Genomic DNA, 22813 nt, shown 5'->3' on the forward strand with positions numbered 1-22813 from the left:
ACACACAATTGGGAAGACACTTAGCGTAGAGCAAGCAGCAGTGTCTCAACTACAGTTCACTCTCCCTTACTTCGGCTTACTTTGTCCTCGTTTTGTTGAACCCCACTCCCACTGTTCAGATCTGTGACATACCGCTCTTGGATTCCCATCCATGCTTATGTACTACCTTATGGCGCCTACATCACAGTGGATATGGTACATAATCTTTTAATGTAGGTCCACAGGTCTCAGTTTCCTTGCACACCGGATATTTATTAGATCTTGAACTCACCTAGAATAAGTGGTCATCACTGCTGTTAGTACGACATGCATGCTACTGCCATTTGTTTTACTGTATTGTTATGAAATGTCAATAAACAGATTTAACAAAAAAACATACTACACTTGCTACCTTTCAATTCTAACATCGTTTTCTCAATAACCTGCCTCACATAGACACCATCACAGGGCAACCACTCCATACCTACCTCCGGTGCTTGGCACCATAGGAGAAGCCAGGACTTCATCAGAATGGCATAAAAAAACTTCCAAAAGGCAAACCAGTAAACAGGTCAACATCATCTATGCTCTCAAATTCTGGAACGACATCACCGCCAACACCAAATATTTAGGGCGTGATTTAGATTCCAGTGGACGGGTTACTCTGTCACAATAGTGACAAATATCCTGTCTGTCAAAATATAAATCCCATAATATTCTAAAGGAATTATATTTTGGAGGACGGGATATCCGTCACCGTTGTGACGGAGTAACCGTGGGATAAAATCTAAATCAGGCCCTCAGAAATGCTGAAGAGAGCAAGCAAAACATCCCTTCACAATAGGATTCGCCATCTTTGAACATTCTGCTTCATTATAACAAACCTGAATCATACCTTGGCCCCTGCCCTTGTTTAGTGCTCCGCTGGTCTCTAGCTGTGTCTAAAAGCTAGAAATACCTATACATACATAGGCTAGAAAACGTTGGTGATATTTCACAGATCAAAATATGACAGCATTGTATTCCAGAGACCGTAGGTAAAGTGATGAATAGAGGATGAAGTTAGTCTATTTCATGTACTACGTGTGAAGTAAATATTCAAACCAAAGATGGTGCTTGTATGTAAGATTACTACCAGTGTGCGTGGGAGAAAGTAAGCTCAAATGAATGTAGAAATTAGTCTTTGTAAGGTTCTTTTAAAGTACACCTCTCTTTAATTACAAAATCAAGGATTTCCTGCTTCACACAAGAATTATCAATAATATGCAAATCTAAAAAAAAAAAACCCTGGTAATCCAATGTCATATGAGTATATATATATATATATATATATATTACACAAACGGTGCAGTAAACTAAAATTATATGTCTGACATTTAAAAACAAAACCTCTCTCTAAGCCTTTTGAGGAAGTTTAGATCAGCTCTGTCCTTCATTATGGGACAGTTCTCTGGAACAATCTCCAGCCACTTCAGCCCTTGCATAAACAGGTTTGGACAGAGGGACTATAAACTCCTTAGCTCTGACACTCACTAGAAGAGCATTACTAAACATTTTCTGCAATTGAACATAAGAAAATTCTGGTTATATATGGCAACAAATTACTTCTTTTAAAAAACACAGTCCTCCGATGTTCTTAAATAGTTTTAATGTTTATTATTGTTAATAGAAAAATCTTTTATAGACTTATATTTCATTTTGTTACTAAGAATGAGGTAATAGGTTTACAAAACATTTACATAGTCTGATATGTGATGGATGAAATACAGAAGAAAAGAGTTACAAAGAATTAAAAGCAAGAAATGCAGAGAAATCAGTGAAGGGGGCTGTACTCCAAAGGCGTCACAGTAGTCCTGCCAAACAGAGGAATGTTCATAACAGCCAAAAGGGAGAGAAAGTACAGCGGTGATGCCATCCACAGTGTGTCCCGTTTTCCAAAATATGCACAGGTTACTCTTATTGGGTGCAAAAATTGTCTCACTGAGGCATTTCTGTATGCATCACACTTTAGCTGAGAATGTGCAAATGTCAGTCTATAAAACCGATTTAATTTGTGCTCTTCTGTGCTTCAAAATTCTATGAAGTTGCTTATTGCTCAGGACGAGGCAAATAAAAAAGAAATTTTAAAAACTTAATAAAAAAAATAAGAGCTCGGTCAATAATGATTCACAATACTCTTATCTAGACAGTCCAATCTTTGAAACCATGCCATAGTTTGAAAACTCTGAGCAGAAAGAGCAAGCAATGCCCATAAGAATATTTAGCAACATTAAAGAATTACGAAAAATATAAATAAATAGCAACTGAAAAGGCCTTGCTGTCAGAATCTTCCTTTACAGCAGGAGTATGGTATGGTGAAAGGCTGTCTTGGCGTCCTCTTAACGAACACTTTCTGTAAGCGTATTGGAGCTGTGCCTCCCCCTAACACCAAAAACTAGGATGCATGCATTGCCTCGGACTTTGCTTCATTAAATGGAAAATGATTTCAAATGCACGACACAACTATCAAAGTGCTGAAAACGATTTTATAATAAAAAACAGAGCTGTGTGATTTGGTAAAAGCCCTTAAGGTTAGACGATTGAAAATTAATTCGGTCATGTCGTCGGAAAGAGAGCCTTGCAGGGATGAATTTGGCTGGCATTTCCATGATGGCAACTAACATACTGCTTAATTTCCGCGATTGTCCCGCTGTGAATTGGGTCTACATCCCGATTCACTCCTTAGAACTCATCTAATCAAGACAGAAAAACCTCAACTTGACAGGTCTTGTTCCCTAAAGGTAAGCCCACATTTAAGTAACCAGTCAAGCAATTTATGAGAGGCACTACAAAGGGTAATACTACACATGCTAAACATACTTCCTACTGAAGAAGGCAGAAGTAGTACTAAACATGCAAAGTAAGGAGTACCCACCAACGCTAACTTTATGGTAATCAGTAGCAGTTCCATAAACCAAACGCTTAATATCATTCTGATTTTACCACTGCATGCCCCCACACTTCAAAAAAGGTCTGCTGCCCAGAGACGAAAGCAGACTTGTTTAAGGGCTATTAAAATCTAATGTTAAGCCACCACACACACGGCAAAACAAGAAAACAAGAACCAGCAGTTGCCTTGCTATCAACTGCAATGCACGAGCCAGCCCTACAGAGGAGCAGAAAAGATGCGATAACCCAGTCACCTAGTCGATGTGCACCCGGAGGATAGGGCAGGACATGATTCATAAACGCCATGATGGTGAATTTGGTCATTCTTCTTATGATGTTGGACTCAAGACAGAAGTAACAGTCACCCCTGCATCCTCACTACAGGAATTTGGGAGCAGACTTGTCACCTGGGCAGGTTTCAGGATGCTTTTAAAGATGAGTAAAGTTTCTGCATGGATGAAATGTACCGCCAAGTCACAGGAAGTCTACTCCGCCTTTCCAGCATAGATGTCCTCGCATTAGGAAGGAAGAACTCATTCGGATCTGGCCTTACCACCACGTTACACAACAACCTAAAGTCCTTTCAGGGAAAGACTCTACCCACACAAAAATGTCCTGATCTGCACTATATGTATTACCAACTGTCCTGCATAGCCCAGAGTGGAACAAAAAACTGAGGATCTTTCAAACTTGCAGCTAAATATATTTTTCTTGGTTATTTGTAACATGTGGTAGTCGTTCACAAAGTCATCTTTTTCCTAAGATGCAACTTATCTTAACCAACTGGAATCACGGCACGTGCACACTCTTCGTTGCTTCCAGAACAGCTAAGAGAAGCCCTGGCAGTTTAAGACTAAAATCAGGTAAAAATCTGAGCTGCTTGGTGAACGATTTGCATTATGTCAGTATCTGAAATAGTTCATGCACAGCGTATTCATATTTATCGTCTGAGCTTTCATTAAGACGTGTTCTCAATTCTGAAACCCTAGTGATACATTAAAAGTTATCATTATCACAACATAGTATATAAAGCCCTGTAGAAAAGAACCTGAAGCACCCACCAGATATGCAAAAAGTGAAGAAATGGATGAGATGATAGAAGGTGGTATATTAGGCAATTAAAATCGGATGGCCTATTCATAGATGAGCAGCTATGTCTTTGGCTCAAAGAAGCTCACCACAATCCAGCTTGAAATGGTAGTTTGACAGTACAGGTAATCTCACGCGTTACCCCGAGGAAAGACCATCAATGTGAATGACTAGATAATGGTGTGCAGAGCCCTTCAAAAGCTATTAAATGGCACAGAGAACAGCGTGTATAGTAGACAACATGGACACCACTCACAGCGGGTGCCAGGAAAAATGTCTATTATTCAGTCCTACATCCAGAGTGGTTTGCTGAAGGTAGATCAAACCTAGGAATGAGGGACAGGGCAACGTTCCTGCTTTTTCAGCCAATAAATGTGCCCTTTCTGCTAGACCAGTTATTTACTTTTAGAAATGGTGAAACACACAAGCACACATCCTTGGTTATCTCAGATAACTTTGGCATGCCTATTTACATACAGGATGGTACCAAAACTACTGAAAATATATTGCCAGTTTGGGCAGAGTAAATCTGGAGAGGATTTGGCTATTTTGATCTAATGTAGCAGTTCAGCAATTAGCCACAGGGTTTCCAATGACTCAAAGCTGTCCTGTATGGATAAGTATGTGCCTCAGAGACACACACAACCATACATAGGTGAATCATGAACAGGTGAAACAGATCTCCAAGATTATTATTTTTTTTTTAAAAGAATCGGCACACGAAGTAGGGTGGCCACATATAAAAGAAAAGAGATAACAATCACATATAGGAGGTGAAGAATATACACTCAATCACACGCACCACCAGAAGAGAAGAACAGGATGGACAGACAGACTAAAAATGTATGCACGCAACACCCCACCCCATTGACCTACGCATACAGAAGGAATACGTATCCAAGAGAGGTAAAAGTACAATCCAGGACAAAAAAGGCAGCAGCACATCAGAGGAACTATCCTGAGGAGAGATGTACGCAGCCAGTAGCCATCGCTAATGTGGTGTGACTAAGGTTGAACATCACTTGTAACAAGCTTCAGGGTACTCAACAATAACATTTCAAACTAAGTCAGCAAGGATTGTTCACCACGATTGTATTAAATTCACTTTCCTCGACACAAGCAAGATAATCTTCTGGGTTTTCAATTGTGGGAATTATGGCTACTTGAAAATCACGACTGGAAGCCTAAGCTATGGGCAAAGACAAGGTAGACAATTGTTGCGCATGCTTTGAAGTGACAACTTTTACCTTGTGCCAAACAAATTTTAACATTTATTTTGTCTAGCTTTGCAATGGCTTACTATAGTGTAATAATCAAACCCAGGCACAGAAGATGTCATGTTAATTTGTTTTGCAAAGAGGGGCAGTACTTTAAAATTAAGCACAAAGCTGAGGTTGTGTAACCACAAATTTGGTCACCATCCATCCTTCATGCTGTACAAGGTGCAAGCTTATCTGTTGGTCTAAATAAAGCATGGACAGAAGCAAATGATTCTCTGCCAGAATAGCTGAAGGTCCCAATAACTGCTTCAAAATAATAGAAATGGACAACTGATCCCACTAGTGAAGCCAACTGTATTTCTTCTCATGATGCCCTGCATACACCTCTTTCCAACTGCCACTATGATGTTATTCGTCAGATTTGACTTCCACACAACCATTATCTAAAAGAAGACGTAGATCGGAGTCCCTTCAATCCGCAGCAGAAAAGTGCGGCGTTTGGTAGTGCGGTTGGAAATTGACTGGATGAATTTAATTTTTTAGTTGCAAGGGGCACTGTACTTTGGTGATCGTGATAGAGAGCACATGGAGTTAACAAATTAACACAAGCTTATCGCGGGGAAGAAAAGCAGTCTTTTTGGACACAGTAAAAACTAAACTAACAACGAGCCTTCAAAAAACATTAAGAGTTCCATGAGAGAAGCTGCCAAGGAAAAGGCCTTTCAAATAGAAAGTTGTGCACTCCTAGGTCAAAGTCTCTGTATATACTCTCTTCTAATCCTGCTTAAAGTTTCCAATATACCAATTCTCTTGATAGGTCTAAAACCTCAATACCTGGCTAAGCATGTACCCCCATTGACCTATTTAACACCATTCAGTCATGCAACCCACAAAAAAATAAATTATAAACTACCAAATGACATATTTTTTACAAAAGCACATTTCAGAAAAGTTGTTTCCTATGATCATGCGTCTAACCCTTTGAGTCTTAACTTGATATCACTCGAAAGGGTGATGGCTAAGGTATGCTTCTCAGAACTAAAAGCTGAAAAAAATGATGACAAGAATGAATGAATTTCGTCTTTAAAACACAAATCAAACCAACTAGCTAATGCCACGGACAGCTGATGACACAGCAAGAGAGACTGTGGCAGAAGAAGGAAATGTTTCTTTTTGAGCCACAAGAAATATAATTAGATTGAGTGCATGGATATCGCTGGAAACAAACAAATCTGTGATACAAACTTATTTTATGACTAATATCCTGCTGATTAAATACAAACACAAATGTCATTGCTGCCAGGTTTTAGTAAAACATTCTGGAAACTTTTCATGAAAATTCCCAGTTTAGTTACTCCCATTAACAACATCCTAGGCACAGCAATTGTGGACAGAGGGAAACAGAATTAGCGTGTGGAGTAACTAACAAGGTTCCATTACAACATATCATCACTAAGGCCAGTGACCACGGTGTTGAATGCTTTCATAACACTGAAAATAGCCACATCTTGTCACCAAACCTACACACTTAAGTTCTGTACTCGAGAATGGTAGCCATAGGACGTATAGGTGCAAACTGACATTTGTCTTTAGCATTAAGGAAGCCATTGTTTTGAAGGAGAGAAACCCAGCACGTGGAAAGCCTACAGTTAAATATCATGCAAAATAAGAGACAGGACTGCCTCTGCTGTCAACATATGATTCCATTCACTATTTGTGATGCTTACTGTGTCCGATGGAACATATTGCGGAGTTACTTCATTGTGAAACCCCATGTTTCACGCCAGTTAAGAGAAATATCAATACAATTAGGATACCCCAAATCCGAGGCCAAGCTAGATGAACACTTAAGTGCTTTGCAAGATGACTAATTAGAAAGAAAAGTAGGAAACACACACATAGCAGCTCTCAAATTATTCCACTGGGAACTAGTCAGTAGTACAGGCCAACCCTAACAGGGGTGAGCTGAGGATGGGAGAGCGTGCTGGCAACAATGTTCATCGAGTGTGTTAAGTTTGCTAGGAAGAGTCTGAACAGCTTTAGAAAATATAACAGAAATGTTCTCGTGGGTTGGGTTCGAAGAGCGTGAGGGTCTCTGGGCTGTGGATAAAGTTTTGAACATATGCTGGAATGCCAGGTTTAGTCTGTGGCTGCTGGAAGTGGTCTGGCTTACAAATGTTAATTCCTGCATATTTCAGAGGGAGAGGCTTTTATCAGCACTTAGCTAAAAATCTTAAAGCCTACAATTGTTTCAAGTTTCGAGAGACAAGTTATTTAGGTTTTTCGAGTCACTGTTGGCCCTGGAGGCAGCCCTCTGGAGAGCAAAGAAAGGGGTAGTAGTCTGCTGCAAGCTTCCTGCTCCCTCGCGCCTGCCGAACTCGGGCCCCGCTGCGGATCCAGCTCGCGCGTGGGGCACTCTGGCAGGGAAAAGGAAGTGGAAGCAGGCCCGAGTCACGTGGTGGTGCTAGCATCGATCTCCGTAGTCGCCACTCCCTCCCGGACAGAAGACAGGCGCCAAGACGGTGGCCACCGAAGGAACTGTGGCGGGCGGAGGGTGTACAGAGTGGAAAAGTGATGGCCCCAGAAGGAAGGGGCTTGAGAAAACCGGAGGACCCCATCCGGACAGGCCTTGAGGTCAGGACTGGGCGTGACGAGTGAGAGCCCGTGCTCAGATAAGTGAAGGGGCTCTCTGTAAGAAGAAAAGACACACAAAAAGAAAATATATTTATACATTGGTCAGGGCCGGAGGAGGTCTAAACATGCCGTTTACATATGCATGCCAAGAGGATGGGTTTAAATAAACATGTGAACTCACCACACGGGGACGTACTAGACACTTAAGCCTAGAGTATACAGACAAAAAATGGGGAAGGGGGATGTAAGACAGGTTACGGAAGATGGAAAAATTAATACAGAAGACCGATAAAAAAAAACACGTGACGTGGACAAAAGAAGACAGTGAAATGATATTAATTTGCTAAAAGAAGATCGCCTCCTCTCCCCAACTGCCCCTCTTCATCCCCACCCCAAAAACATGTGGTGTTTTCAAAGGAAGAGTAGAAGAGACTAAACTAAGAAAACAAGAGGCAATGATCTGGCAGTGCGAGTATATTATCCACACTTAAACGTAAAAAGTAACACTCCAGGAGGCATGCAAGAATATATTAGTTCATAACATTTTTTTTTCTACAGCATCTGTAACCAGTACTTTCAGATATTAGTAAAATAGTTTATGATAGATATATATATATATATATATATATATACACACACACACACATATATATATATATTATACACTATAGGTGCATATATATAGATACATATATGTGTGTATGTATATACAAATATATCATTACATATATATCTTGTAAAAAGCTTTTTGTATAATTCTGAAAGGTTTTCTTATAATGCTCGTGAGAGGGGTACAAAGTTTGTTGGTTAAGGATAATGCGTTAATAATAAGTGCTCAGGTTAGACATGGAGAAAATGAAAGGAAAAAAGTTGTAAGCTTCTGTCTACGGGAACGACAGGCCCTCTTGCACCAGTGGGAATGGAAGCTGGGCTGCCCTGTAGTCCGCAGACGAAGAAAGAACAGACTCGCCATCACGTCCAATGTTTCTATGGTTTTTGTTTAACGGAGGCTTGGCAGGCACTACCTGGATATCATGGAACTGGAGTGAGACTGGCTGGAGGAGGTGGTGGCGGCGCTAAGCTGTGAGAATCCACTGTGGCTGGACTCCAAGCTGGTCATAGACCCCCTACATGAAGAGAAGGAGAAAACAAATTAAGGGAAACATTTATATAATACAGACCCTTTATTGCAACACTTGTTCCTTGTGCAGAGGTCTTATTCCATGCATAAATCTCGGGAAGGTAAGTTTATCGTTCTCACCTACTTGTGGACAAATTTCAATCAACCAGAAGAACAGCTTCTCTTCAGACTTTGAGCAAGATTTATAAGTAAGGCTATTTGAACCCATGGACACAAATTCACAGGAGGACAAATATTCATATGAATGTAATTAGTTCTTAACGAACTATTTTAAAAAGGCACTATGGAAGTCCACTATCATGATCCCTCACCACGAAGTGGGGTAAATATTTTGCTTTCAAAAGCACGTAGGGTTAACGAAATTACATTTTTCGAAATGCAAAGATCAAGTTCTCCTGCCATTTAAGCATCACCATATAACGGCCACCATTCAAACGTCCAGGTGGGCAGCATTCATTAACTGCAATCTCTTCTACTTCTAATATAGAAGAGGAAAATGCTACAGAAGCAATGTACCTTGGCAAGCAAAGCCATCTCTAAAATAGGGAGTTAGAACACTGAGGTACCGTATACAAGGACAGCAACATCACCTTGCTCTATTTAAGGCAAGGCCACACAGGCAGGTTCATAAAGTATAATGCGCCTGAGAGGTTATCCAGTATTGGAATCTTTCATAGATTTGCATGCTTAAATCATTCCCCGTCGTCAGGGACTGGGAAGGATTCAAACATGTAAATCTATGAAAGATACCCCAATACTGGATAAGAAAATAAGTTACTTACTTGTAACTACGGTTATCCAGCTTTGGTATCTTTCATAGATTCACATGCGTGAATCATTACCAGTCATCGAGATGGGATTCCCGAGGCGGGATGATTTGAACATGTAAATCTATGACAGATACCCAAATGCTGGATAAACACTGTTCCACATATTGCAGTCAACCATGCTTGCTGATGTCAGTTTGCCACCACTGTTTTTCGTGACCTCAGATGCAGAGCCAATTACAAATGAATACTGACAGTGTGCTAAATCAAACTTGGGACCATTTACATGAAAATCCCCATCACAGAATGGGGAAGAGATTAATCTGCAGTTAGAGTATCTACCAGAAAGAGCTTTACCAATGGCAAGTAAGGAAACTGCTACTTACTAGTATGCATCTGTTCTTCGCATGTAGAGCTGCAGAGTAGTACACTTTGCATTAGATCGCCATCTGGTGTTGGACTTGGATGGTTCACCTTGTTGTTGCTTTGGAAGAAGTCTTTGTAGTCACAAGATAGGTGATTCCTCCATTGGACGATAGTGAGCATGGGCATGGACTCCATCCTTACATTGTTTTTCGTCATGATTGGAAATGATGAAGTTAGTAGAAAAGAAACCGATGTCCATGTGTGTATATCTAAGTAAGATATTACTGGAACAGATACAGGTCCTGGGGAGGCAGGTTGCGTGTAGTACTCTGCAGCTCTACATTCCAAGAACAGATGCATACTTTTAAATAGCATTTTCCGTTCGAGGCATATGAGCTGCAGATAGTACACTTTGCATAGGCTGTACAGCAGTATCTCCCCTAGCGGTGGTCACCTGTATCGGTTACAGTAGTTTGAAAAGGTGTTTTAAGAACAGCTTGGCCCACAGAAGCTTGTTGCTTGGCTAGTGTTTAGGGAAGGTGCGTGTTGTAGACCATGTTGCCGCCTTACAGATGTCTTCTAGGGGAATGTTCCCTAAGAATGCCATAGAAGCCCCTAGTTTGCGTATTGAACGCGCCCTAAGGGGAACTGTTAATGTGCGTTTGACTTTTTAGCAGCATATTTGTATACATTTAACAATCCACCTTGCAATCCCAGCTTTAGAGATGGGATTACATTTATGCGGTGGAGAGAAAGCTACAAATAATTGTTTTGCTTTTCGAAAGGTTTCAGTTCTGTCAATGTAATAAAGTAGAGCTCTTTTGACGTCTAGCGTGTTAAGAGCTCTCTCTGCTACGGAGTCTGGGTTTTGAAAAACCACTGGTAATTCTACCGATTGGTTAAGATGAAAAGCAGAGATGACTTTAGGAAGGAATTTTGGATTTGTTCTGAGAACTACCTTGTTACAATCCATTTGTAAGAAGGGTTCTTGTATGGTTAAAGCCTGGATCTCACTTACTCTTCTAAGAGAGGTGATTGTGATAAGGAAAGCTACTTTCCATATGAGGAACTGAAGTTCACATTTATGTAAAGGTTCAAGTGGGGGTCCCATGAGCCTAGTAATTACAATGTTGAGATTCCACAACGGAGAGGGTGGTAATCTAGGAGGAATGATTCTTTTAAGGCCTTCCATAAAGGCTTTAATTGCTGGGACTCTAAAAAGCGCCAATTGTTGTCTGTTTTGTAAGTAAGCGGCAAGTGCTGCTAGATTTAGACGTATGGATGAGTATGCCAAATTACATCTTTGCAAATGTAGTAAATAGCAAATGATGTTCTGGATGGACGGATCCAGTGGATTGATATGATTGTTAGTGCAGTCAATGGCAAATCTCTTCCATTTTGCGGCATGGCAAGCTCTGGTAGTAGGTCGCCTGGCTTCTTCAATGATGTTCATACAGTCCGGCGGAAGGTTAAGGTGACCGAATTCTAGGACTTCAGGAGCCAGATTGCTAGATTCAGCTGATCGGGGTGCCTTATTTCTCCATGGTTCTGCGTTAGTAGTGTTGGGGAGAGGCGTAGCTTTTGGTGTGGGACTAGTGAGAGTTCCAACAGTGTGGTGAACCACGGTTGACGTGCCCATGTGGGAGCTACTAGGATCAACTTTAGAGACTGTTGTCGGAGTTTGCATACCACTAGTGGAATCAGTGGGAGTGGCAGAAAAGCGTACGCAAATCTGCCTGACAAGTTCATCCATATCGCATTGCCCTTGGACAGGGGGTGTAGAAATCTGGCGGCGAAGGTTGGGCATTCTGCGTTTTCCTGTGTGGTAAACAGATCTCTGTCTGGTTGGCCCCACATTTGGAAAAATGGTAGAAGAACTTGTGGATGTAGTTCCCATTCATGAATTTGTTGTGTCTGTCTACTTAACAGATCCGCAATCTGATTGTGAACTCCTGGAAGATGTTCTGCAAGTAGGTGTATGTTTTGCGGAATGGCCCACATCCAAATGTTCTGTGCGAGGTGGGACAGCTGCAGAGAATGTGTGCCTCCTTGTTTTTGTATGTAATACATGGCTGTCATGTCCGTCCGGATGAGGACAGCCTTGTTTTGTACATGGAGTTGGAATGATTTTAATGCTAGGAATATTGCTAATAGTTCCAGATGATTGATATGGAGCACTTTCTGTTGAGTGGTCCATTTGCCTTGAGTGGTGTGATTGAGGAGATGGGCTTCCCATCCTGTGAGTGATGCATCTGTTGTTAGAACTATCTGTGGAACTGGCTCGATGAAGGTCTGCCCCTTGGATAAGTTTGTTGTGTTCCACTACTGCAGAGAGCGGTGTGTGCGGCTGTCCACCAACACCAGATCTGCAAGTTGTCCTTGAGCATGATTCCACTGATGTGCTAGACATTCCTGTAAGGGACACTTTTGAAGTCTTGCATTGGCACAATAAAGATGCAAGATGCCAATATGCCTATTAGTTGCATGAACTCTCTGGCTGGGAGATAGTGTAGTGTCTGAAACTTGGCAATGCAAGTCTGTATACGGGCTATCCTGGCTGGATTGGGATATGCTATAGCCGTACAAGTGTTTATTGTGGCCCCTAGATATTGCTGTATTTGAGCGGGTTGGAGGTGCGACTTGGTGTAGTTGATTGTGAATCCCAAGTCGTGGAGTGTTTGTACTGTTTGATGAGTGTGTTGAGCACACTGATCGGATGATCTGGCTTTTATTAGCCAGTTGTCTAGATATGGGAAGACATGAATGTGTCGTCTTCGGAGGTGTGCTGCTACCACTGCCAGGCATTTGGTAAACACTCTGGGTGCGGTGGTTGCCCCGAATGGAAGGACTTTGAACTGATAATGTTGTCCATCCACCACAAACCTTAGATACTTCCTGTGAGAAGGGTGAATGGGAATGTGGAAGTATGCGTCCTTGAGATCTAGTGTGGCAAGGAAGTCTCCTTGTTGGAGCAGTGGAAGCACTTGTTGGAGAGTGATCATGTGAAAGTGATCCGCGTGTATCTACAGATTGAGGGGTCTGAGATCGAGTATTGGTGTTAGAATCCCATCTTTTTTGGGGATTAGGAAATACAGGGAGTAGACTCCTGTTCCCTCATGGAGCAAGGGGACTTGCTCTATACCTTACTTTTGAAGCAGCAAGTGGACATGGGTCGCTGCTTGGGTGGGAAATGCGTGTTGGGGGGGGGGGGGGTGGTGTGAGGGGGGGGGGGGAGTGGTAGCTGTAAGTTCCAGGCAGTAACCATATTCGATAATCTGTCTTACCCACTTGTTTTTTGAGATGGAATTCCAGACAGGTAGGAACTGTGATAATCTTCCTCCGACCGGAGTGGAATGGCCTGGGGGGAGTGGAGGGAAGTCACTGTTTAGAAGCAGGGGAGGTGAGAGTGTTCTTGTTACCTCGTCCTCTTCCTTTGATGTTATTCCCTCCTCTAAAATATCCTCTGTTGGGGGATGTTTGAGTGGTAGTTGTAAATGACGCTGAAGTGTCTGTACTGATCTTTTTAGAGGCTCCTCTATAAAAGGAGCGACAAAAAGAACCACATGTTTGTGGAGACTGTAAGGCTCCCATGGACTTTGCTGTCTTTGTGTCTTTTTTCATTTTTTTTTAAGAGTTGCGTCCACAGCCGGTCCAAAAAGGTGTTCTTGATTGAATGGCTGATTTAAAATTGTTGTCTGGACCTGTTGCTTAAAGCCTGAAATGCGTAGCCAGGCATGTCGTCTGAGCAGTACAATGGTGTTAATGGATCTTGAAGCAGTGTCTGCCGCGTCAAGTGCACATTTAATTGAGGCATTTGTTAATCAATTTCCCCTCTTGAATGAGGTCATTTGCTTGGGCTTTATATTGGTCTGGCAAATGCTGTAATAGGGTCTCTTATTGGTCGTAGTGAGCCCTATCATATCTAGGCAGTAGTGCCTGAGTATTAGCTGTGTACCAGTGATTGGCCGTTTGCGCAGCTACCCTTTTGCCTTATGCTTCTAGCAGTTTGGATTCTTTATTTGGGGTTGGTGCATCCCCTGATGTCTGTGAATTAGCACGCCTTCTAGCATAGGACACTACTAGTGAGTCTAGAGGCAGCTGTCCTTTGATATAGACAGGGTCTTCTGGGGCAGATCTATATTTTTTTATCAATTCTAGGATTTAAAATCCTGGCTCTTACCGGATCTTTGAATACTTCTGGGGCATGTTTAATGACCCCTTAGATCATTAGAAAAATTTGTGCTGATCTTTGGGACTGTTCAAACGTGTCTAAAAGAAAATCATCCTCTGGTGTGTCTGAGTGCATAGTCACCCTATTGAAAAACCGCAGCCCTATTAATGAGTTGGCCAAAACCAATATTTTCGTCAGGGGGAGATTATTTTGTTGGGTATGGCTGTGGGCTTGGGATGTTTATTGGGTCTATTGGGTCATTGAAGTCCCAGTCATCCTGTGGTATAGGCTGTGGATCTGTGAACGGGTCCATAGGGTCGCCCCGCCCTAAATCATCATCATCATTATTTTGTGGTGGTGTATGTGGTGGAGAAGTTACAGGCTGTAACTGGTTTAGGGAGATGAAGTGGATTAGAAGGATGTACAGGAGAAGAAGGAGGCATGGGTGAAGTGGCACAGTCCTTTTTAGGAGTATGTGAGTTGCTGTGTTGGATGGCAGAGCTATGCATGTCCTGTTTTGGGATCAATGAGGATTTTCTTTCATTTGGGATCAACAGGATCCGGATGAAACAGTTCCTCTTCCTCGATAACCGCTTTCGGCGACGGATTTTTCGGTTCTGAGCGTGGTTTATTTTTGTGTTCTTTGTCTTTAGGCGGCATGGTAGAATCCTTCGGTGTTGTTTTCGTTCCGAAGACTTGGGTTTCGGAGCCGGATGGTGATGTTTAGGCTTGGAAGTGTTCGAAGCCGTTCTATCACTAGGCCTGGATGTGTTCGGGCCAATTTGTCTTTTGGCGCGTACGGAATCAAAACCGATTTTGGAGCAGAGTGTCCTTTTGGCTTCGGGATTGACATGTGGTGTGCTCGGCACCGAGCTACCGGAAGGCTTATATTTTTTCTTCTGGGCCGGGCTCGAAGGCGGGGCTTCTGAAGCATGTTTTCGGTCGCGACTTGGGCCAGCAGGCGACGTCTTGACCAGTGCCTTTTGCTGTGATGGTGGGGTTGGGGCAGGGGCAGTAGTACTCACTCGTTGACCAGGAGTGATGGGGTCATCTCAGTCCTCTGCTTCGGAAACGATTTAGAGTTCTTCGGAATCTTCTTCTGGGACATCTGGTCCTTCATTGAAGATGTCCACTGGTTCTGGAGCTGATCTATGCGCCATGATGTGTCGTCGAGCCCGACCACAGATAGTCTTCTTCGATCGAAAAGAGCCGCAGGCTTGGCAACTGGATTCATCGTGTTCCGGCGAGAGAGACCGGTTACAGACCTTATGATGGTCATTGTGTGGGAATTCTGCTCCATACTGGGGGCATTTCTTGAACGGCGTCCTTTCCATGAGCCGTAGGCCCAGTGGCGTCGATAGGCCCCGCGGCCAGGGTCGACGACCAGAATCAAATAGATGAAGGTCGCGTCGAAGTTTGAATAGGATTTGAAGAGTTATAGATGTTTTGCGCGTCGAAAAAGTTATACAATGAAGTTTTTGAATCGGTGTGCAAAAAGTTGCATCCGAACCCAATGGCGGAAATAAACAATCTAAGGATGGAGACGATGCCCAAGCCATGCACTATTGTCCAAGGGAGGAGTCACCTATCTTGTGACTACAAAGACTTCTTCCAAAACAACAACAAGGTGCAACCATCCGAGTCCAACATCAGATAGTGATCTAATGCAAAGTGTACTATCTGCAGCTCATATGCCTTGAACCGTGTTCTTTTGATGGATACTTCTAACCACAGAGTCCTCAACTTATGAATCAATACCAAAGCAGTACTTTCCAAAAAGGTGAAGAGTCTGAGGAGTGCACTTTGCATGAGGAAGTCCTACAGAACCATGTAGGCAAAAACACTCTCTTGGTAAACCTCAGAATCAAGGCAATTATACTTGGTAAAAAAAAAAAAAGTGTGGACAAATTCTCATGTAGCAGTTTGACAGATGTTTTACACCCAAACGCTCCCAGTTGGGGCAGCAGTAACTGCCTTGGCTCTGCTGAAATGAGACTGGAGGCCCTGAAGAGGCTCCTTGGCCACCACATTCACACCACGCTCCCAGTTGGGGCAGCAGTAACTGCCTTGGTTCTGCTGAAATGAGACTGGAGGCCCTCAAGAGGCTCCTTGGCCACCTTGATACACAGGACGCCAAAAATCAGCAATGCCCATTTTTGGACCAGCTTCTCTTTCGTGTCCTGGCAAACCCAATGAAAAACGGATAGGTCAGGCGGTGTTTCCTTGTCCTATCAATATAGAAACTTAGGGACCATTTGTGATTCAACCGGTGAAGCCTCTCTACAGGGACACAGCAGAGGAAAAACGCAGGAAGCATGATACACTGCCTCACATGTAAGGGTGACACCACCTTTGGAAGAACAAAGAAGGCTTATCTGGTAAATGCAGACGGGCGGAAAAGTAACCCTTAACCTTGCCCACAGAAAGGCCATGGAGGGCCAAAGATTAAGTAAACACAAGGAACTAGATAATTTAACCTAAAGTGTGTCAGTCTAAAGTAATGGCACGGTTGACAGGAAAATCAAAATGCACACCAGCCTCACGTGACGATCAGATTGAATTAAAGGGTTAGGTAGCGCCCGCCGCCTAAGGAATGATGTTCTTAAGGCTGGAAAGGACTTCTCTCACAGCATCCGGGAAAGGGTTGGGCAGAATGTTGGACCTACTAGGAGGCAAGGCAGCATTAGATTGCAATGAGTCACTATGCTGTCTTTGAAGTGCTCCAGTACAGAATTTGCTTTATCCCCAAACAGCCTTGTTCCATCAAAGCGCATTCTCATCAGACAGGTCTGAACATCCCTGGGAAACCTGGCCGTCTACATCCAGGCATGCTGCCGGACAACCACACTGGTGCCTATAGCACTTGCAACAGTTTGTGTTGTCAGGCCAGCCCTTGAAACGTACTTGACTGCATTCTGGTCATCCTACAACATTTAAGCGAAAAAACTTCTGAAGACTTCTAGGAGAGGGGGCAAAATCTCACTCGCCATACTCCACAAGGCATTAGTATAGCGACCAAAAAGGCATACAGGCACATGCATTAACCATTTTTGCGACAGAAAACTTTGCGATTTGCAAAAATCTGCCGTTTGCACCCGCAAAAAGGGCAATTGCAATGCATCACGGTTCAAGGCACTGGCAATTTGAGAATTCGCAAAAAATTGTGATTTTTCACATTGCGATTGCATTTAAGGAATCGCAATTTGAGATTCCTTAAATGCAGTGCAAGAACCATTTTAAAATAGTGATTTCGCTATTAGGGGCGCAAATTACCATGAAGTTGAACTTGATGGTAATTTGCAAGAACTTTGAAAAATGCACTAAAGTACGAGTTACTTACCTTTGGTAACAATGTATCTTGTAGAGACCATTCTAGCCGCAGATTCCGTCACGTACTATTATCCCCAGGCATGAGACTGGATCTAGAAACTTTTTTGCCACAGCATCCCTACGCGCCGGGGCGACATCACGCGACTCTGCCCAGGCGTCGTCCGGGTACGTGATGTCAGCGAGGTCACATAAGACCCGCCCCGGGTGCCTACGTCAGTTTTATTCTGATAACTTTTCCGCACCACAACGGGGAACCACCACATAAAAAACTGTGGAATCATGGGAACTGTGTGCGAAGAGCAGAAAAATTGTAAAGAAACTACCCAGAGTAGTGTCAACACCGCAGAACCCAAAGGCAGGGAAAGAAGAAAGTAGAAGAACAAGGAGAACCCTGCGCAGTAACCCTGCCAGCACAGACAGCCTCCTATCCCTGAGCTCCGTAGGCAAAGAACATGCGTAAAAGTCATGGCACACGTAGTAAACCTACCACCCCCATCCGGAGTAAGGAATGGGACCTCTCCCGAGACAGACCGGGATAACAAACGTCCAACAGGACAGGGATAGAAAGCAATCCCCCCCCAAACCTGGTGAAGCCAGAGCAGCAGGGCACTGGAGCACCGGAACCCCATCCTCCAAAGAACCAAAAGAGGAATGAACTGCCCCCAGACGGAGCCACCCATTAAGAATAAAGAAGGCACTCACAGGAGACACAGCCCCAACCTGGGAGGCGAGTAGCGAAGACCAGCCCAAGGGTCCTCGCAGAATAGTGGAGGAAGGGCGGGTCGTGAAGGAATCTGCGGCTAGAATTGTCTCTTCCAGATACATTGTTACCGAAGGTAAGTAACTTGTACATCTGATAGAGACTACTAGCCGCAGATTCCTTCACGTAGAATAGATAACCTAGCAATACCCCCTGGGAGGGAGGGTCTGCGAAAGGACCCCACCAGCCAATACAGAACAGAGGGCCCCACAGGGGACCAGATCTGTGGACCAGTTAGAACCTCGCCCCTGCCAGGCAATGGGAACCCCACAAGCAGAACCCCACCGACCCCAAGGGGATGTAGGAGGGAAAAGAAGGCTGAAGAGGCCCGTACTCTCACAGCAGAGGAACCAAGGGCAAGGTCGGAGAGGCCGAAGCACCCACTCCCCCACAGGGCAACATCGCTTCCACCCAATGCCATGACAGGAAGAGCGGAAGAAGAAGCCTAGAGGGCCCAAGGAAATGAGGGAAAAGAAGGAGAACCCACTGCAGATGGAGAGCAGCCTGCCAGCCAGAACAGCGCTAGCAGTCAAAAGCCGCCAAAAGCAAGAAGGCGGCGCCTGGCAAGGGAGAACACAGGATTATCCCAGACCACAGGACAAGAGCAGGGAGAGGAGGAGATGTCCGGGCACACCACAACGAGTGGCCGCGCACACAACTTCAGGAAGCAAAAGCAACCTACCTAAACGCCATGGAGAACAGGCACCCAAAAGCGACCAGAACCTCCTAGCAGAGCGCAGGCCATATGACAGCTACCACTACCCCACATAGGGTATGTTAAGTCCCAAGATATGGGAACCCTCTTTGCAAGAACTTCCGCAGCAGAGAAAAAAACAAAAGAGCCACTGGAAAAATCACCCCACGGAAGGCTTGACAAGCAGCCCAAGCAAAGCAGAAGGCCTAATCTCAGGGTCAAGTCAGCGCAACAACTCTTGCAGAACACACACACAATCAACAAAAGGGCCGTCCAGCAGCCAACAATGCCAAAGTCCCAAGGAAGGACGCAAACGGCCAGAAAACGCATTCCACAGCCAGAACAACCGGCCTAAGAAGGCCTAGAATCAACCCAATTCAGGAGTCTATGAGGAGGGGACGGAGAAGGAGGAGGATAAGGCGGAGGAGGAGGACGGAGCCCTGACAAGAGTCTTAGGATGGCGGAGTCGGCCAGGGTATGGAACAGGCTGCCATCAAACGGAAGATCGATAAGTCGCTCTCGAATATTCTCAGGGAATACTCCGCCCCGAAGCCAAGCATGGTGATGGAGAGCGACTGAGGAATCCATGGCCCGGCCCAGCATCTCTGAGATGTCCAAAGCGGAGCGGAAAATAAACGCTGCAATCTCCCGGCCAACCAATGCATGATGCCGTAAAGCAAACCTGACCAGACTCCTGGAACGCTGCAGATCCCAGAGACTCAGCCGAGTCCCACAAACAGGAGGAAGCCCTAGCCAGCACACACAAGGTGTTAAGGGGCAGCAGGGCAGCGCTGGTCGAGGCGAACATGTTGCGCTCCCAAGAGTCCTTCCAGCAAACTCTCGGGACGGCGGAGTCAACAATGGCGGCAGGGAGGGAAAAACAGTCCGCAAAAGGGGTCTGGTGGCTGAGGGGTGAAGGGAAAGGCATGCCGGGTCACGCGGCGCCGGGAGGTGCCGGTGCAGAAGATGCTGAGGCACCGGGTCCCCTGAGGCAGGACGCCTCCAAGCCCCCGTCAAGGAAGAAAGGAGCGAACCTTCAAAGGGAGGTAAGATTTCCCTCCCACCAGAGCCCTGTGGAGGACCTCCAATAGATGGTCCGCTGGAAAGTCACCCATGCGCAGGATGCCCACAGCCGTGGACACTGCGTGAGCGAAGGCCGCACCCACCTCCATAGGGCCCTGCGGTGGAGAAAGCAGCTCCTCCGTGGGCGACGGCTGTAAACTAAGGCGGCCGTCCCCGAGGCCAAGCAGGACGGGCAAGGGCCAGACCTGGAAGTCAGAAGGAGCCGAAGAATGAGGGACCTGCCACTCTTCCGAGGAATACCTCTGCCTCAGGAAGGGCGGGGAGCATCCCTTCGATGCAGGAGAAGAAGACACCACACTTCGACCAGTCTCCGGGGAGGATGACACCAACATACAGCCTGCCTCCAGAGAACGAGCGTCCGAAGACAAATCTACGGTACGACCCCTGCGCTGAGCCGTTGAGACCGCTGCCTGAGGCAAGAACGTCAGCACCATCCAGCGTCACCGGACAAGTTTCCTCCAAGCCACCCCGCACCGGAGAGGAGCTGGAGCCGCTCCGGTCCCGGGGCGGCGCCGGAATGATGCTGACCCGACCCGCGCTGAGGCAGCCACCTGCGTGGGGGAACGAGACGTGCCTGGGAAGTGACACAAAGCCTTCCGCCAGTCGTGGCTCAGAACTAGGCGAAGATCACTCGGCAACCCATGTGGCGGTGCCAGGGGCGATTCAACCTCCGACTCGCCCTCCGACGAGGCAGCCGCCTGTGGGGAGGGACAAGAGGGGCCCGGAGAGGGACGAGGGGTCCTCACCCGGAGCGGGACGAGGAGGGTCCACCGACCCCAGTGGCTCCGCACGGTCCAGCTGCTGCCGGCGCCGTAGAGGCGTCACCTCGGCCTTAGACAGGACCACCTTGTCAAAGGACCGAGAGGGGCTCGGGGATGGGACCCGAGCCCCGGCGACCTTCCACGACACCAGAGGGACTCCTGTGGGAGTTTGCGGCGAGGCAGAGGTGCCTTGGCCTGAAGGAGGTGCCCCAAAGGAGCCGAACCTCAAACAGCACCACATCCTCCAAGCCTGGATCCGAACCAGTCGGCGCCGGAGCGACCGGTGGCGCCTCGGAGGGCCCTGCGCAGAGCGAGGGATCCGCCGATGCCCTAGGAGGGTAAGGAGAAGTAGACGCCAACGAGGCCTGCAAAGCCGCCGCGTATGTCTCCATTTGGACTCTCGTCGCCCCAACACCGGGAAACGGTGGATAGGACGACACGCGGGCCGCATCACCTGCAGAGAGTCCACGCCCCCGGTAGGTCGGAAACCAGCCCCCGGGGACAAACTGCGACACTTACCCACCGGGGAGCGACGCTCACGTGACATCTGAGAAGGGCAAGGACGATGACCACGGCGGTATCTGAAGCCGTCCGCCAAAGCAGACCGAGGGAAGGACGTCGACCTGGAGAGACGCGCTGAGAGAAGTTTCATCTGGCGCTCCCGACGCGAATTCGGCTTTAACTGTTGGCACGCAGCACAATCAGTGGTGCCGTGATTCTCTCCCAAACACCACATACAAATGAGGTGAGGGTCCATCGCTGAAATAAGATGCCTACAAAACGTGCACGTTTTGAAGCCCGAAGGCATTCGCACACAGTTCCACCAAAAAGAAATGGAAGCAAAGGGGGCCATAAACAGGCCCGTGGTAAGGACCGGATCCGCGTTACATGCGGAAAAGGAAAAAACTGACGTAAGCGCGCCGGGGCGGGTCTTATGTGACCTCGCTGACGTCACATACGCGGACGATGCCTGGGCAGAGTCGCGTGATGTCGCCCCGCCTCTCATCATGCAGGGTGCTGCGGCAAAAATGTTTCAGTCACACGCCGGGGGATAATTCTACGTGAAGAAATCTGCGGCAAGTAGTCTCTATCAGGTGTGCATTTTTCAAAGTTGTAGGTTACACACACACACACACACACACACACACACACACACACACACACAACACACACACACACACGTTCTTGGGGCATCTGTGTGCGCAACATGTGTGCACAGAGCAATTTCAGGGATGCAACAGGGTGTCCTTTGGACACCCTTGCCCCCTTGAAATTACAAGCACAATTTGCAAGTACCTATTGGTACACGCAAATTGAGCATGCAATCTGCCGTTCATTCCTATGGGCCTGTAGGCCATAGGAATGAATGGGAAGGCGTTCCTTAATTGCGACTCACAATTTGCGAGTCGCAATTAAGGAATGTTTAGGAATCGCAATTTTAATAGCGATTCCTACATGCATAGGCTTTTGAGAGTCCTTAATTGTGATTCCTTAATAATCTCAATTAAGGACTCGCAAAAGCTTTTCTTGATGCATGTGCCTGTTAATTAGTCCAACTGATGAAGAGCCAATAACGCAGAAAAAAACTGTCCAGGCATCAATTCACTTGACTGCATATTGTGGTAGCTGAACGAAATGCATTTGAGTTGTCCCAGCTAGCAGAATACTTAATCACCAAACTTTCCAGAGTGGGATATTGTGTCAGAAAGGATGGGTTCTAAGGAGCGGGCCGATGAGTAATCAAGCAACTCAATGGTGGAATAGGACAAGGCTTGGACCAGGATGCAGACACATAACCAGTTGAGTCTCTGAACAGCAGGAAGGCAGCAGAAGTGGAAGGACAAAGCTGTAAAATATTTGTATGCAGACTGGCTTTGTTATCAACCGTAG

General features: G+C 45.7%; 1 protein-coding gene across 1 annotated transcript in view; it reads right to left on the reverse strand.

Moving 5' to 3' along the window:
- Positions 1–1610: 1610 nt before the first annotated feature.
- The window catches only part of SEC14L1 (SEC14 like lipid binding 1), a 468991-nt gene continuing 447788 nt past the window's right edge, over positions 1611–22813 (reverse strand). The window contains exons 17-18 of the mRNA XM_086930671.1: positions 8876–8977; positions 1611–7905 (exon numbers count right to left, since the gene is read on the reverse strand). Of these exons, the coding sequence (XP_086786797.1) occupies positions 7668–7905; positions 8876–8977 (340 nt within the window). The 3' untranslated portion in view covers positions 1611–7667. The remainder of the gene's footprint in view (positions 7906–8875; positions 8978–22813) is intronic.

This window comes from Lissotriton vulgaris, chromosome 7 (genome assembly GCF_964263255.1).
Source record: "Lissotriton vulgaris chromosome 7, aLisVul1.2, whole genome shotgun sequence".
Taxonomy (NCBI): domain Eukaryota; kingdom Metazoa; phylum Chordata; class Amphibia; order Caudata; family Salamandridae; genus Lissotriton; species Lissotriton vulgaris.